General features: G+C 43.8%; 1 protein-coding gene across 1 annotated transcript; it reads left to right on the top strand.

Annotated features, from left to right (window-relative positions):
• Nucleotides 1-7594: 7594 nt before the first annotated feature.
• Nucleotides 7595-15597, top strand: ZNF367 (zinc finger protein 367). Its single transcript, XM_067316011.1, has 5 exons — nucleotides 7595-8281; nucleotides 9413-9563; nucleotides 11865-11984; nucleotides 12403-12541; nucleotides 12971-15597. The coding sequence occupies exons 1-5, from the start codon at nucleotides 7925-7927 to the stop codon at nucleotides 13206-13208; spliced, it is 1005 nt and encodes a 334-aa protein (XP_067172112.1). The 5' UTR covers nucleotides 7595-7924; the 3' UTR covers nucleotides 13209-15597.
• Nucleotides 15598-16162: the final 565 nt, after the last annotated feature.

Raw genomic sequence — 16162 nt, 5'->3', positions numbered from 1 at the left:
TGGGCGCGCGGCAGCTCCCAGCCGCCCGAAGCCGCCACCTATCCACGATACCGGCCCCACCCACCACCAACACACGACGGCCAATGTTAAACAATGGCAAGCGCAAACAACCAATCGCGGCGCTGGCCTCCGCCCCGCCCCTGAGCTGGGGCTGTAGCCAATTAGCGCGCGGCACTCTGCATATTCAATAATGACCCGCCGACCAACGCGGGCTGCCGCTAGCGCCGCCTGAGGGCACGATGATTAATTATTCATGAGGTATGAATTATTCACCGCCACGCCACGCCCGCCACACCCGCCGCCCTCGGCCCGGGGCTCCGGGCGCTCTGCATCGCTGGCCGCCGCGGTCCCGCGCCCCGCTGTACTCGCTAAAGGCGACGGTGCCAGCGAATACAGTGGCGGGGTAAAGCCCAAGCATCTGCAGTGCATTAATTGATCAGTTTTTCTTGACACAGCGATCCCTGAGGACTGGCAAATGTACAGAGCCAGGGAATGAGGACATGCTATCATTACTCAAAAAAAAAAAATTTTTTTTGTTTAAAGGATGGTTGGAAGACACAGAGGAAAAGAGAGTGCTTCAAATTCCTTAGATTTAAGAAAGGCATCTGATCAATGGAAATCTGGAAGCCTTAACTCAGCAGTGAAAGTTCAGTGCTGAACCAGGAGGCTGCAGGAAAGAGTCCATTTCAAGTGGACCGAGTTGAAACATGCAAAGGCAGGGCTTCTTGTAGGCAGGAGTGTTGTGCACGCAGCGACTAAGAATAAAAATTAAATTTTCAGTCTGCCCCCTCTTGAACTCTGTCCACCTCCTCCCAGGGGTCAAATCTCTATAAAGAAGGCTGTGGAGGCACAGTGCCTTTTGCTTCAGTTTGCAGAAGACACGACACAATGCAGACACTCGAGAGCACCAGGGCCTGGCTGATGGGGACTGAGCTTGCTCTGAGAATAAGCACGTGGGCAAATAACTTCTTTTCATTTCTGCTCTAGCTTCCCAAAATTGTCTATATATTTATATATGCAATTCAAGCTAGGCTATTTAGTCAGAGCTTAGAATTTGTCATCATCAGATGACTGTTTACCAGCAGTCTTTGAATACAACCCACCTCTTAATGAGTGGCTTTAATGAAAGAACAAGCATACAAGTATCTTGGACTCTAAGAACAGCTCAGTTTCAGGTAGTTAAAACACTTGCACAGGCTAGCCTGGCATTTCCAAAAAGTTTGTAGGTTGTCTCTTTTCTGCTTACAAAAACTGCAATGTTAATAAAATCCCTGGATCTCAAAGAGCATGCATAATTATACTTTAAACAGCTGAACAGCTTAAAAATGCAGCACTATAGTGAGACATGTATGTTTTATAATTTAATTTTAACAGCTGCTATGTCCAGCAAAAATACTGAATGAAGCTTCTCAATTGTCACTAAAATTCAGTCATGTGAAACTGTGCGTATGCAAGCAATCTCATCTCTGAGTTTTATAAATACAGTCAACAAGGCAAACATTCCTGGAGACTCAACACTGCGTATTCACTGAGAACGGATGACTGCACAGACAAAACATCCCTGCCCAGTCTTATCAGCAGTAATAACTCAAACACATGCTGTAAAAATCTCAGCCATTCAGACTCAATTGCCAAAAAAGTGCCAATTGGAGTAGTGATTCCTGTCACAGGATTATGTTTTGATTGTAATCCTTAGCGGCAAAGACACTTCCTCTATTACTAGAAAGCACACTAGTTGGTAACTTCACTCTACAACCCCACCTTGATTGGAAACTAATCTTATTCTTGGTGCAGGACCTTGAAACTAACTTAGACTTCCTCCAGTTCTTCAACACACAGGATCTGAAACAGAGCAGATAACCGTTTCCTCCCTCTCTTTCAGAGTGCAGGTAGGTCTGGGCACACCACAGTAAAACAAAGTCTGAAACAGTCTGTGGTGCATTCATTTATTAGTCCAAGCCCTGCAAAGCAGTTGTTGCATCTCCCCTAGCTTTCATGCAGGTCTACTCATGCATGGCACGTCATCTTACCTATACTGTTTGCTATAGAATAAAATTAAGTAACTTAAAATACTGTGTGCCTTTTGTAGCTTCTTCCTCATTCAAGACAGCATAAGAAGTTTTGCATCCATGGAAATAGTGACAGCAGCTAAGTAAGGGCTATTATCTGCTCACAAACTGCTTTTTAGAATTCTGGTAGTCAAGTCTGAGCTCTTAGACTCAGAAACACTTCAAATTGGAGCAGGAAATTTTTCTAACTCAGCAAAGAGAATATATCATCATTAGTTCTGCACAATTTTTAAGTTGTAAAAAATAGCTAGCTATAATGTAATTAACAATAAAATGGAGGTTTCTAAAGATATTTCCACAAATATGATGCAGTACTAAAATACTGTACAGGAAACATTTATCTAGATAAACTGTGCTTGCCTCTGAATAGCTGCCTTGTGTTGTAAAAAAATAGTTTTTTTGCGAAAAGAAGGAGTTGGAAAGCTACTTTGTCCTGTCCCATTCTGGAGAAAGCACAACACTAACAAAAAACAGCCAAGTCTTTTCCAGGCCCTACTTCAACATAGATTTCAAACCCAAAACTGATTAGAAGTCTTGCATGGGCAGATATTCTTAAAGTGAACTTGTAATCTTTCCATTTACACCTTTTCACTATATTTAACATCACTGTGTGCTTCTTAAGTTACAGAAACAACTCACAAAACAGTAAAAAGAGATGGACAAAGAATACCTGGATTTAACTTTTGGTATGAAATAGAACATTTTGCCTGAATTTGCACTTTGAATAAATAACAGTGACAGGCTTGGTATGATTACAAATTTACTGGGATTACACTGGTGCCTAACCTCTCTGATGGCAGATCACTCATCTTATTTCAGTCATGGCTGCCTGCCAAAATTCCTCCTCCATCCAGGTTCTCTCCATAAGTAGATTTTTCACATGCACAGAATAGCAGCCCCATACAAGTAGAGGAGACCCAGCTTCTTAAGTATGTATAAATTTGGAATATGGTGCTTTCACCAAAGGACCCCTTTCTGCTTTTTTTTTAAAAAGTTCAAAGGTGCCTAATTACAGGAGGCAGTGAATCCCAAATAGAGGCTGATGTTCTGACCTTTACAGCAAAGCATTTAATCACCAGTGAGGGGTATTCTGTCCTTCACCTTTCCTATGGCCACTCTCCTCCCCACCCCATGAGTCTCATTCCCAAGTGCCTAACTGTTCCCTGCCCTGCAAAGAAACTTCCCAAATCTACCTCAGGGCTCAAGGTTCCACTCTGGGGCTGGGCACCTAAACAGGTAGAGAGTGTAACACTGTGTCACTTAGTGACATCAAGCTATTTCATAACTTTTCTAGCAATATACTAATACTGAACTCAATTAACCACATGAAGTTTTAGGCCACGCAATAAAGAGTGACACCACTAAAGACAGACCTACTTACAGTAACTACTGTTCTTCCATTGCCTTCACAAAAAGGGATGGCAATACATCATCATTATGGTCCCATGCTTATCTCATTCCGTTTCCTCCCTTCTGGAGCATTTAGTAGCTGGCCTTGAGTGAACTAATAACATAACCAACTGTATTGTCTTAAAAGCATAGCTGATTTGATATAAAGCAGAATGTGGAAAATGTAGTTATAAACACATAAATAGATATTATGACTATTACTAAATTATTGCATAACTCATATTACAAAATATACTAAAGTTACTTGCAGTATGGTTAAGTATTTGTTTTTATCTACCTAAAGGCCATCACCATCTCAAAGCTTTCTGGTTAGAACTTAGAAATATCACTAGAAATATTTGAAGCATGCCCAAGAGAGACAAAGTACCTTCTTTTCTCTTCATTTATTACATATATCTGTTCTGTTTCACTTAAATTGATAAATACAGCTTTTAATGACCTAAGATAGAGCCTGTTGTCCTAATTTTTATTCTAAAAGAGTTTATTGTCCTTAAAGTCCTGAATTATAATACTCTTTTTGAGTCTAATTAGCCTGATAGAACACAGATACTTTTCCTTGTTTTCTTTTGACTTCTTGCTCCTTATCCTTTCACTATTTCCCTGACTACTACCTCATGGGTAATAAAAGGTATGCTTTGTTGAAACATTAAATAGGATTTGATCCGATGGCAGTCTGTATAATATTTCATTACCTTGCTTCTCCACTTAGAGAGAACTTTCTTGTTTCTAGACTAACTATAACTCTAAAATAATAATGCTTTTATACATTAAACTAATAGTATATCATCAAAACAACATCTAGAGTAAACATATTAAGTATGTTAAATACCATAGCTCAGATAATTATTTGAAAACTGTTTTTACATAAAGTTAAATGATCTGTTAAAGCTTAATATATAATGATTGTATGTACTCAAAGGCAGTGCATTTTAAGCTCTTTATGCCATGCACATTTTGTGTGCATGTTCTCTCTGTTTTGTCCACTTCCTAATTACTGGCAGTAGGAATGGACAAAGAAGCCACTTCTCTCACTTTGGTAATTGTTACAGTTCCATGAAACACCATTGCTCAGAGTAGTTACAGTATCAGAAGTGGCATCAGATCACCTCTTCCTTCTCTTTGGTTGTCACTATTAATTCTTTTAACAAAAATCTGTTATTTGGCATTAATTAGATATTTAAACAAGGAGATCCATGCAAAAAAGTTAATCTGCAGCCTGGCCCTTGAATGTCATTACAAAATTTAACATGTACATTGAGGTAGCATAGAATAATTATGGAGCTATTTAATTAGTACTGTCTTTACTGCCTTATATCAATTGACACTGTATACTATTATACATATTGAACTCTAATGTTAATTCCATCAGTAACAGGAATTTCTAAGCAAACACATGCTACTTGAAGCACCAATGGCTTTGGAAAATTATGATGGGCTTTCACAGTTTGGGTTTGCTTTTGGGGTGCAATTATTTTAATAAATCAGCCTTTTTTCCCCCCAAACACATTTTAAAATATCTTTCTGTACTACCACTCCACTGCCACATTATTTTCTTACAGGAAGTTTCTTCCACAGGTTATTTTTAGACCTGAAGCCTTAAAGTGTGACGGAGCCAAGTGTATGCAGACCTGTGTAGTCATTCTGGTAATGTAAGTTACAGGCTGTCCTGTTTTCTTTCTGACCTGCTAATTATCATAGTAGTAGTAGGACTGTGACAAGCCACACTGAGTTTCAGAAGCTGGGGTACCATTACTATGAACAAGAATTTATCTAAGTAGTAATTAGGAGGGGTTTTTTTGGAGGGGGGGGGTTGCTTGTTTTTTTTTTAAGAAAAGGACAGTTCAGTTTGACACAACTACCATTAATAATGAAAGGCTACCTATCTCTGGATAGGTACTGAGTACTGTAGCCCAGTACTATGCTCTAAATTTTAAGAAGATCTGATAGGGGTTTCCTATTTATCTGGAGGAGGTTTAGTTAGTAGTCACACACTGTAAATTTGCTTCCCCTGCATTTTCTTGTTCCTGTCAACAGTGTGGTTGCTAACACTCTTACAGGGCAACATTCTACAGCATACAAACTGCAGAGAAAAAAAATCCAAGCAGAGAAAGAAACCTTCATTAGTTTTACTTGGCTTCCTTATGCCTTTGATAGTAGAGTCAGAATTTAGCTATCAACGTAAGCAATGAGTTACTTATTTCATAATTTGTAACTACTCAGTACAACTTACTATGATGATAGGATGGTGAGGCAAAAAGTAGAATGTTAGTTTTCTATTACTAGTTATCCTTATGTTAAAAGGCCTGAACCAAATGCCAAAAGAAATGTGCTCCTGCATTATATTAATGAGGTCTACCATTTAACAAAATGCATAAACACTGCATAAAATAAATGAAGTACTGCTGTATCTGATAAAGCCAGTGTATGTTTTTATTTCAAGTAATCAGTTTGCAAAAAGATTTAGTAAATGAGACACAACAGCTAGCTTGAAATTTAAAAGCCAAACACATGACCGGTCTTTCAGATTTTTACCAGATAAAGCTAAATCAATGTATTCCACTGTATTACCATATTATTCCTCCTTATCACCAAATCTTTCACTCTTTGGCCACATTTCTTCTACTCACGTGGATCAAGTAAAAGCTGATATAGAGCTCATTATCCTGTGCATGTAGGAGCTTTGCATCCATATGGAACTGCAATCTCTGGTCCCGGCTGTAGCAGTTTGTGCTAACAGATGGGAGGGTTTGACTGGGTCTTAGTTTCAAAGGATGTGAGCTACAAATTTAAATTCACAAATACCATGTTAGTAACTACAGTATAAATAACTAGACAGCTGTATTAAACTGAAATTAAACAAACAGTAGTATGATACTAAAATTAATAACTTTTAGAAACTTTGGATTAAACATACTAGATAAATCTCAAAAACTTCCTCATTCACAAAGATTCATTAGAATATATGAAGTGATGGAAATCCGGGGCTATATCCACACAGGTATTTGGCACCCAACTCCTACTGATTGCGTAAGTGTTTGGGGATCGTGCCTTAGTCAGTCAACAGTAACACGTTGGTATAGGTCAGGCTGCCTAGCTGGAAGCTTGTGACAGTCCCGTATGAGCCGTGCACGACCAAACACCACGGAACAGCATCACTCACTGCACCAGCAGCGCACGACCCATCGACTGGACGGGGCTGGTGCAAATTATTTTAACGGCGACGGAGGAGGAAGAAGCAGCTGAGCTGGTCAGCGTGGCGGCCTAACCCCCACACGGGCGTTTCCCCCCGCGCCGGCTCCGCTCGGCGAGGAGGCGGCACCCGCCGGCGCCTCGCGCCTCCCGCGCCGCAGCGCGGCCTCGCAGGGCGCGGCCGGGCGCTTGCGCCTCGCAACGGCCGCCGCGCGCCGCAACGGCCATAACGGCCGTGCCGCGCGCCGCTCCGCCGCGGCCCTCCCCCCGCCGAGGACGGAGCGGCGGCAAGGGACGGTTGCCCCTCGCGAAGAGCACAGACCCGCGCGGGCAGCGAAGGCTCAACCCCCTGCCCTGCCCTGCCCTGCCCTGCCCTGCCCTGCCCTGCCCTGCCCTGCCCGTCACCAGCCGCGCCGCGGGCGGGGCGCCGCCGCACGAATCGCCTCTTCCCCGCCGCCGCCGCCCCTTTAAACTCCGCACGTGACGCGCCGCGCCGCGAGCCGGGCGCGCCAGGGCCCGCGGCCGCCGCGATTGGCCCAGGAGGCGAAACAACAACAGCGCGCGCCAAGCGCGAGCGGGCTGGCCGGCCCCACCCCCCGCCGCGGCGGGCCAATCAGCGGCCAGGCAGCGCTTCCGAAGAGGAAGCGAGGGGGAGACGGGAGGCGCGCCCGCCCGCAGCCCGCGAGCCCAGTTACTTTCGAATTCTGCCAATCGTACGGATGCCTGGCCAATAGGGCCGTAGAAGGGTGGGCGAGCCCCGCCCCAAAGGGCGTGGCCTCTCCGTTCTCCCCGCGCGGTTGGCTGGCGGGACCCGCCGCACGGTGACGCCAGAGCCGGGTTCGGTGATTGGTGCCGCCCAGGCGCGAAATGTAACGCGGGAAAAGCTGGGGCTCGGCCTGGGCTGTGGGTGCGGAGGGGTCGCGGCGGCGGCGGCGGCTCCTCGGGCGTCGCCGGGACCGCGAGCGGGAGCCGGCGCCGCTTCGGAAAGGTGCGGGGAGGCTGCGGCTGCTTCGCCCCGGCCGTCGCTATGGCCGGTGGCCGCCGCTGACTCTGCGGATCGGCTCGGGGGAGGGCGGGAGGCACCGAGACCCCGCGCGGGGCCGCCGTCCCTGGGGATGAGCGGCTGAAGCGGCCTGGCGGCGACAGGATCCCCGCGCCGCGCCGCACCTCGCCTCCCCGGGACGCGGAGAGCGGGGCTGAGCCGCCGCGGAGCTTCCCCACCCCCTTCCCCGTGCCGGTGCCTGCGAGGGGCGGCGATGGCGGAGCGTCCGCCGCCGGGCCCCCCGGTGATTTTTTGCCAGGACTCCCCGAAGCGCGTCCTGGTGTCCGTTATCAAAACCACCCCGATCAAGCCGTCCTCCGGGACGGGCGGCGAGGAGCCGGCGCCCGCCCCGCCCATCCCCACCAGCCCCGGCTTCAGCGACTTCATGGTGTACCCCTGGCGCTGGGGCGAGAACGCGCACAACGTGACCCTCAGCCCCGGCGGCCCCGCCGCCGCCCTCGCCGCCTCGCCCGCCCCGCCGCCGCGGGGCGGCGCAGCTGGGGCCTCCGCCGGGGAGGACGAGGAGGCGGCCAGCCCGGACAGCGGCAGCGCCGGCGGCGGTCACCTGAAGGTGAGCGCGGCGGGGGCCGGGGCGCGGCAGCCGGCGGGGGGAACCGCGCAGTTAAAGGGGGACCCGCGGCGCCCACCCCTCCCCCTTCCCCCCCCCTCCGCGCCCCGCTCCTCCCGGAGATTTAAAGTGAAGTCACTTCCGGGTGCGGCGCGCGCTCCGCTGGCGTCACGTGCGGGGGCGGGGCCGTGCCGGCGGGGGAGGGGCCGTGCCGCGAGCCAGCGCGGGGAGGGGGGCGAACGGCCCTAACGGCCCGCGCGCGCCGTGGGGGGGGGGGGGTGACCCGCCAACGGCCGGGCGGGGAGGGGGGGGAAGGGCGAGAAGCAGCCTCGCGGTGGTACCGTCCGCCCTGTTGCCGCCCGGGTCGTGCCGCTTTTGCCGGTCCGGGAGACGCAGGTGGGCAGCGCCGGGGCGGGCTCGTCCTCGGTGCCGACATGCCGCGCATCGCCGCCCGGCTACCGCCGGGCTCTTGCGCTGCTTCTAGAAGTTACTGTCGTCGCTCTGGGAGGCACGCCAAACGGCGTGACCGCTGCCGGCGCTGCCTTCAAAGGCACGCGTTGGGGGGAGAGAACTTAAAAAAACGCATACTGCCATCTGGTGACTCCTTTGAGTCATAAGCTATATTGCTAAGGAAGTCCAGGCTTAGTTTGCGCAGCTCTGCTATTTTACCGATCTTTGGGCAAGTCTACATTACGGCTGTGCAGTGTATTTTGGGGATAGTGCTAAGTGTGTTATTCCTGTGGCGAGGTCTTCCATGAAAAAAGCTTGTGGTCTCCCGTGTATTATTTTAGCAAGTCCCTCAATTACGTTGAGATTGTGTAAGAGTACTCGTATTGCTGTATGTTTTCAAAAACTGCATTTAAGTTGTACCACTTTGAATTTTGCTTTTTCTTGTCTGTAGTAGACTAGTTCAGAAGTATGTAATTGCTTGAGTCTCCAGTCAACTTGGTTTAAAAACTAAACAGGGAAGAGTCTTAAACCATTCTTCTGTTGAATTGGTAACTTACTTGTAAGTTCCTGCAGGGAAAGTTATTGCTGCCTATAAGAGGTTTGGATGGCTTGTGTGTGTGTGTGTGTCTAAATTGCTTACGTAGAAAAGCATGGTACTTCAATTTCTTAATTATTTTAACACAGGATGGGATAAGACGTGGCCGACCAAGAGCAGACACAGTTCGTGACCTAATAAATGAAGGAGAGCATTCCTCTAGCAGAATACGTTGTAATATCTGCAACAGGGTGTTTCCACGAGAGAAATCACTGCAGGCACACAAACGAACCCATACTGGTAGGTGAAGAGACTAAAAGGAAGATGTGACTAGCTGATATAAACAACTTACAAAGAGCCTAGGAAGGGGGGAAAAAACCTTCAACCAGTTAATATTTTAACATAACTGTTAAATTAATTGTACTCTTCTCCCAAGGCATGTTAGTGCAATCGGGCAAAAATAAGTCTTTGTGTAACTTCTTTTGTCAACTGGGTAATGGTAGCAGAAATTTGGGCTAAGGCAAATAGCGTAAATATTTTATCTGCTATTGTCAGAGGTTTATTTAGCAGGAGGAAAAATTTTTCCAAAGCTTGATGTTCTGCACTTGACTATTTTTTGACTATTTTTTCATTCTGACTGCCTGTTCCATGTGAGTGAGAGCCAGTTTTCTTCATGTTTGTGTAGTTTTCACATAGTAATTGAAGAGTATCTGTTAGAGGAGAACATATCTTAAAAAGAAACTGGCAGTTTGGACAGTGTAATACCTTAATTGTATAGCTTAAATCTTGAGAAAAGACTTCAGATGCTTAAAATCACTGTCCTGTTGTCTTCCCATACCATCTCCTTATTTAGAATTTCTTTTCTGGGCTGGAGGTGATCACTTTAATTTACTAACCTGTAAATATAAAACATCTCTAGAAGGTAAATTACAGATCAGTTAAAATACAGTATCAGCTCACTGGGTGCCCATTGGAGCTTGAACTGAAAGGCAGATGTTATTTTTTTTTTACACTAAATAATTTTTTTTCTTCACATTCTAACAAGACTCTGTATTTTGCAACAAAGTGTGAACTATCATAGACACTTAAAAACAACAACAACAAAAAGCCCTTGGTTCCCGTGGTCTTTTTTCTGACTGAAAGAAGACAAGACTGTGTATACTAATATTAAAGGCTAGTTTCTTCATGCTTTCTCATCAAAAGATGTTTTTATTTCATGTGCTTGAATTATGTGTTGAACTTGGGAATTAAACATGGACTACTTAATTGAGACTAATTCACCCCGATGTTTCTCTGCTAACTTAGTAAGGTTGCGTCACCCTCTTCTAGTTGTCCTTCCTGAAGAGTGGCATGGGACACCTTTGCAAGCATGTACCCAATCATACTTTCTTGAGAGACAGGGAAGAGATACCTGCTATCTCTGTTCTTCCCATTCCTGTTGTTACAGTTGGCATATGGAAGTCCTCCTTGATGGTTGGCCTAAGAGAGCTTTCTTGGCTGAAGTCTAGAATAAGGCTGTCTCCCTGTTTATCTATTACAGCTTTTTTCAAAAAGTCCAGTAATATTCTCTAAGAAGATGCTTCTTCAATGTTATACATCCCTGTATTATTGACCTCCATTATTGCTCTAGTTCAGCCTCTGTTAATGATAAAATATACCTGGTTGTAACTTGAATTACATTACTTGTAATTTTGTTCTACCTATAACCTGTTCTATTATAGGATGCTATGTTTACAATATACTGTGTATGTTTCATTCCACACAAGTTTTATAACTGTATTATTTATAGTTCTACCAATGCTTTAGGAAAAACTTGCGTCAAAAAAGTTCTTAAAACAAACAACCCCCCCCCCCCCCCCCAAACCTAACTATCGTGAAAGCCTGAGGGCTTAGACTCTGAAGGGTAGGTTGCAATGCTCAGAGGGGGAAAACATTAACAAATTCTTCTCTTCTCTCAAACTGCCATTCCTTATATCAAAAAGGCTGAGATGCTGCCATGACTGTAGTTCTGCAGCCTTACAGGAAACCTGTACACTATTAAGTTTTCTTCCTTAGAAGTTTTCAAAGGTAGAGCACAGCGGCATTACTTGCCACTGCACCTACTCAAATTGAACAGAAGTAAGGATGGCTCCTTGATAGAGCACTGCAACAACTGCAAATGAGATGTGCAATGGTCCTTTTTCTGCCTCGCCCAAATTTCTACTGCAGTCCAAAAAAAAGAAAAATCTTGACAGTGACATAGAAAAAAGTCCATTCTCTTCTCAGAGGGGAAAAAAGTGAGGCCTACCATTGTCTGCATTGCCCTCAGCCCATCCTTTTTATGCCTTCTGAGGTTATCTTCCACTTCAACCCACCTGAAGCTGACTTTCAGTGTGACTGGAAAAATGCAGTAGCATTTAATATGCACTTTGACATAAATATCTGTTTGGGGTAAAAGTTGGTGTCTGGTATACTAAGGCTTTTTGAGTAGATGCGAGTGTCTGAGGGAGTAAAACGAGAGCTTGTTCGTGTAAGTCTCAAGCCAAGGACCACCACGGAATACTGTGATGACTCTTCTTTCATATTCAGCTGTCACAAATCTGTTCTGTCATTATTTTTAAGGTGAAAGGCCTTATTTGTGTGACTATCCAGATTGCGGGAAAGCCTTTGTTCAGAGTGGGCAACTCAAAACTCACCAGCGTCTTCACACAGGGGAAAAGCCTTTCGTCTGCTCAGAGAATGGTGAGCCACCGGAGAGTAACTTGCGTGTTCAGAGCTAGGGTCAGTCTAGTACTGGGAATATATGCACGCTCATGTGGCAGCACTCTGTATAAAACCTTTGGATCTTAACTTTGGAGGAGTGTCTAAGGAAGGGAGGAGCCATGCAAAATCTGTGCATAATCATGCAGACTTATATGTAGGAATTGCATATATTATATAAGCAGGTTGTCAGTAATTGCATCAGTTGATACTGATGTAAAAAATGACTGGGTGTGGTATGGGCATGCAAGTTGAACGTGCTGTTCTCAACTGAATCCAGGTTTTTGTGGAGTGCAGAAGGTTAGATTCAGCAGCATCTTCATCCCAAAGATGTTAGGCTTTCATGTCGGTTGACTGCTTTCCTTAATACGTTGTCCATTGGTATCTTCTGTTTTTTAAGGCTGTTTAAGCAGATTCACACATGCAAACCGTCATTGCCCCAAGCATCCCTATGCCCGGCTGAAGAGGGAAGAACTCACAGACAGACTCAGTAAAAAACAGACAGCTGATAACAAAGCTGTGGCTGAGTGGCTAGCGAAGTAAGTTCCCTTTATGGTGTGATCTCTCTAAAGTCCTAACAGAGTGGCCTGAGAAAGCCACTCTGTGGCTTATTCTTAGGGGCAAAAAACCCTAACAATCCAAAACTGGCTATTCCTTAGCATGATTCGGCCCAGTCTTGCCTTTTCTTTGAGAGGTGTTGACTGCTGGTTAAGATGAAGTTTCTCCTGGGGCCTTTTCTCATCTGTTTTTCCTTCTTCACTTAACTTCTCTTTGTTTGAAGAGAACCTGTTAAAAATGCTGAGCAAAGGAGGCCTCTGACAGCTTAAATGCCGCCATGTAAGGGTTGAAAGATAAAAACCAAATACATTGATCAGTCTCAGTACTTGGGAGGTTTTTGCCAGGTTTGAATAGTAGTTGGTGCATGAGTTATACATAATTTAAAAGCATTCTCCACCTTTGATTTCTAGATACTGGGAGACTAGAGAACAGCGTGCTCCCACTTTGAAAAGTAAAGCAATCCAGAAAACGGATCAGGAACAGCAGGACCCAATGGAATATCTCCAGTCTGATGAAGAGGATGATGAAGACAAAAACAGCGCTCATTCAGCTGCTTGCCGCCGCCTCCAGGAACAGCGTGAACGCATGCATGGCGCATTGGCTCTCATTGAGCTTGCAAACCTAGCTGTGGCACCACTGCGACAGTAGTATAGGAACAGAGTTTGCCTATACAAAATGTACTTCCTGGTGGTACTTAACCAGTTAGATCCTGGGCATAAGCTAAGCACCTTATTTGCTTATCATAGGCTGCTATTCTGTAGAATTTATGAAGAATGTTGTTGCCTCATAACGTGGGGTGAGAGAATTGCACTTTTTGTAAGGTAAAAGACAGATGTAAAGTTTTTAAGTATTTTGTAAATACAGGACTGCATAATGCAGGGTGGACAAATTACATTTTGTGGGAAGCTAGATTTTGCAAGGTTAACTCATTTATTTGAAGCAGTTTTCACAGGAAGCACTTTCTGAACACAGTGTTTGTGGCTAGCAGAATGGTACGTGTGGCCAAAGAAGGCTGACAAAAGGAAAAGTATTTATCTGACTATTTAAGCAAAATTATATTAAGTGGTAGGTCTGAAAATACTGTAAGCAGCAATGGAACCATGTTTTCTAATATTAGTGTATTTTTACCTAGTATCACCAAGGCAGAAGGCAAAGCTTAGATATCTCAACTTGTAGAGGGGAAGAAACTGCTTCATGCAGAAAATTGTAAGATAGTTCAGGATCTTCACTGTGACTGCTCAAGGTATGAGAATTGACTTTGCTATTTTGTTTTTTGATTTGATCTCAGCAGAATCTCTTGGTTTGAGTAGCACTTGTTATTCCTAACATATGATGTTAGGAACCTTTGCACATTGTTGGGTTTATCTGAAAATGATTAGTCTTGCAAAGTCTAGAGAGAGGTAGACAATTGGTAATATTTTTTCAGATATTTTTGGACCCTGTAATGATTTGGCACTTGTTTTTGTTAATAAAGGGGGTATTTACAGGGTGGTATTGATTTGTAGTAAACTATTTTAGATCTCTTAGTAGCAAACACTAAGTTTTAAACTATTGCTTTTATATGATTATTAGCAAATAGAAGCCTCCATACTTCCTGTGCATAAAGCCACCTTATTGCTTTACTTCAGGATAACATGCCGATTTTGTGTTCACTAACTGTAGCACAGCTATCAATTAAACACTGCAGAAAAGTATTCACTATACAACTAGAAAATAGGCTTCCAAAGGTAGTTGCAGGTGTGTTAACTATGTGATATCATATATTTCCCAAATAAATGAAGTTGCAGAACACTGCCTAGTACTCTCAGATGTAGATAGAAAATGTTTAGCAGGACATCTTGTCACCTTATGAATATTATCTACTTTCAAATACCATTGTCTCACATGATTTTTTGTGTGTGTGTGTATTTTGCTTGGCAGGCAACCAGAGATTCCTAATATGCTAACAGCATTTTGTTTTCAAATTGGACACGCTCTTTTTTCTCTCTCATTTGAGGTACTGCTTTGGGGATGTTAATTCATATTTACTGACCTGCTTGTTCTTAACTCCTCCCTCTCATTGAAGGTCAGGAAATTCAGATGAGAAGGGAAGCCACTTTCCCTCTTGCTTAATCAAGAGGAAAAAATTGCCCAATTACTTGATATAGACTGACTAAATGCATACAGCTGTTTAAGAAATATAGTGTAATTTTACAGCAGAAACTGCAACTGTTGCATTATGTTCTCTGATAATTGATACCCGCTGTGGTAGAAAATTTTATTAACCTCGTTGTTTAAAGTCATGTATTGATGCACTTAACTAGAAAATAATCAGATTTAAAAAAAAAAAAATCACCTTCATTGAATGTAATTAGTTTTTGCACCAATGATACGGTTTAATTTCTGTTTTCAGTTCCTAAACTTAGTTGACCTCAGGCTTATTTGTTTCTCTTTCAAGTCTTTTGGGCTTAAGGAAACAAAACACTTTGTAATTCTTCTAGGCTTCTTAGCCTACATAAAACTGCCTGGCAATTGATGGGTGTCAGTTTAGAACTTTTAAAACAAATCCTTTTGACCATTCAGTTGACTGCATACAAGTAGTCTGATCCTAAGATAAGTCCTGAGTGTTATCTTTTGTACTTGTGAATGTTGAAAATTGCTTCTGAGTAGTATTTTAGAGGGCATGAGACTGTAATCACTAGCCAGTTGCAGGTTGAAGTCATAATTTATGTCAATAAATTGATCTTCCTAATCAGCTGTAATGCTTTGGACAAATTGCAGAATATTCGTCCAGTATGACAAGTACACTGAATTCTACCTAGCAGTAGGCAAAATTCAGACAGCTCAAGCAGTTTTGTCTAAGTGACATGTACAGTGTAAGATACCAAGTAAAAAAATTGAGGTGTGGAAGACTGCTTAAGTGATTATGTACAACATACCTTGAAGTGTTCTGTGCTTCATAAGATTAAGCTGTAGTTTGGCATGACTTAACAACAGAAGAGTAAATATGCTGTCATTTTAATAGGCGCTTTGAATAAAAGGTTGGTTTAATTTTCAAGTTTAGCATGTATGTGTGGTATTTGGTAATTCTTAATACTTCTCTCTTCCTTATTTCTATAATCCTGTTGATGTGACACATAACAGAACGAAAGGTATTCATTTTTCCTGTTTGCTGAAATTTCACACATTTACAAGTTGACCTTTTAAAGCATGTTCAGAGGCAAATTTGTTTGAGTTCTTTGACAAAATTTTGAAAATTCATTTGAAGTAAAGAACAGGCCTGATGTGATGCAGCAACCAGAAGCTGGTAAGCAGGCAGTGGTTAGATGTTCTTGAAGCCCTTTAACCTAGAGATGGACAGCAATACTTTGCCAACTGTCGTTTTTTTTTTTCTTTTTCTACTTTTCAAGAACGCAGGTGCTTATAGATGCTGGAACTCCCACATACTCATAATTGAGAGCTTTTTCTGGTGAGACTGGTTTGAGAATGGACACAAGTGTGGCACTATTTTGACAGCTAACTCATTTTCCCCATAAGATCATGTACTACCCACTTCAAAATTACAGAATCGGCAGCATTTTGTCATGCTAGATTTTTATCACACATAACCTTCCCAAAAGAAC

The sequence above is a fragment of the Apteryx mantelli genome, chromosome Z, assembly GCF_036417845.1.
Source record: "Apteryx mantelli isolate bAptMan1 chromosome Z, bAptMan1.hap1, whole genome shotgun sequence".
NCBI lineage: Eukaryota > Metazoa > Chordata > Aves > Apterygiformes > Apterygidae > Apteryx > Apteryx mantelli.
This window is presented reverse-complemented; position numbering and strand designations above follow the sequence as displayed.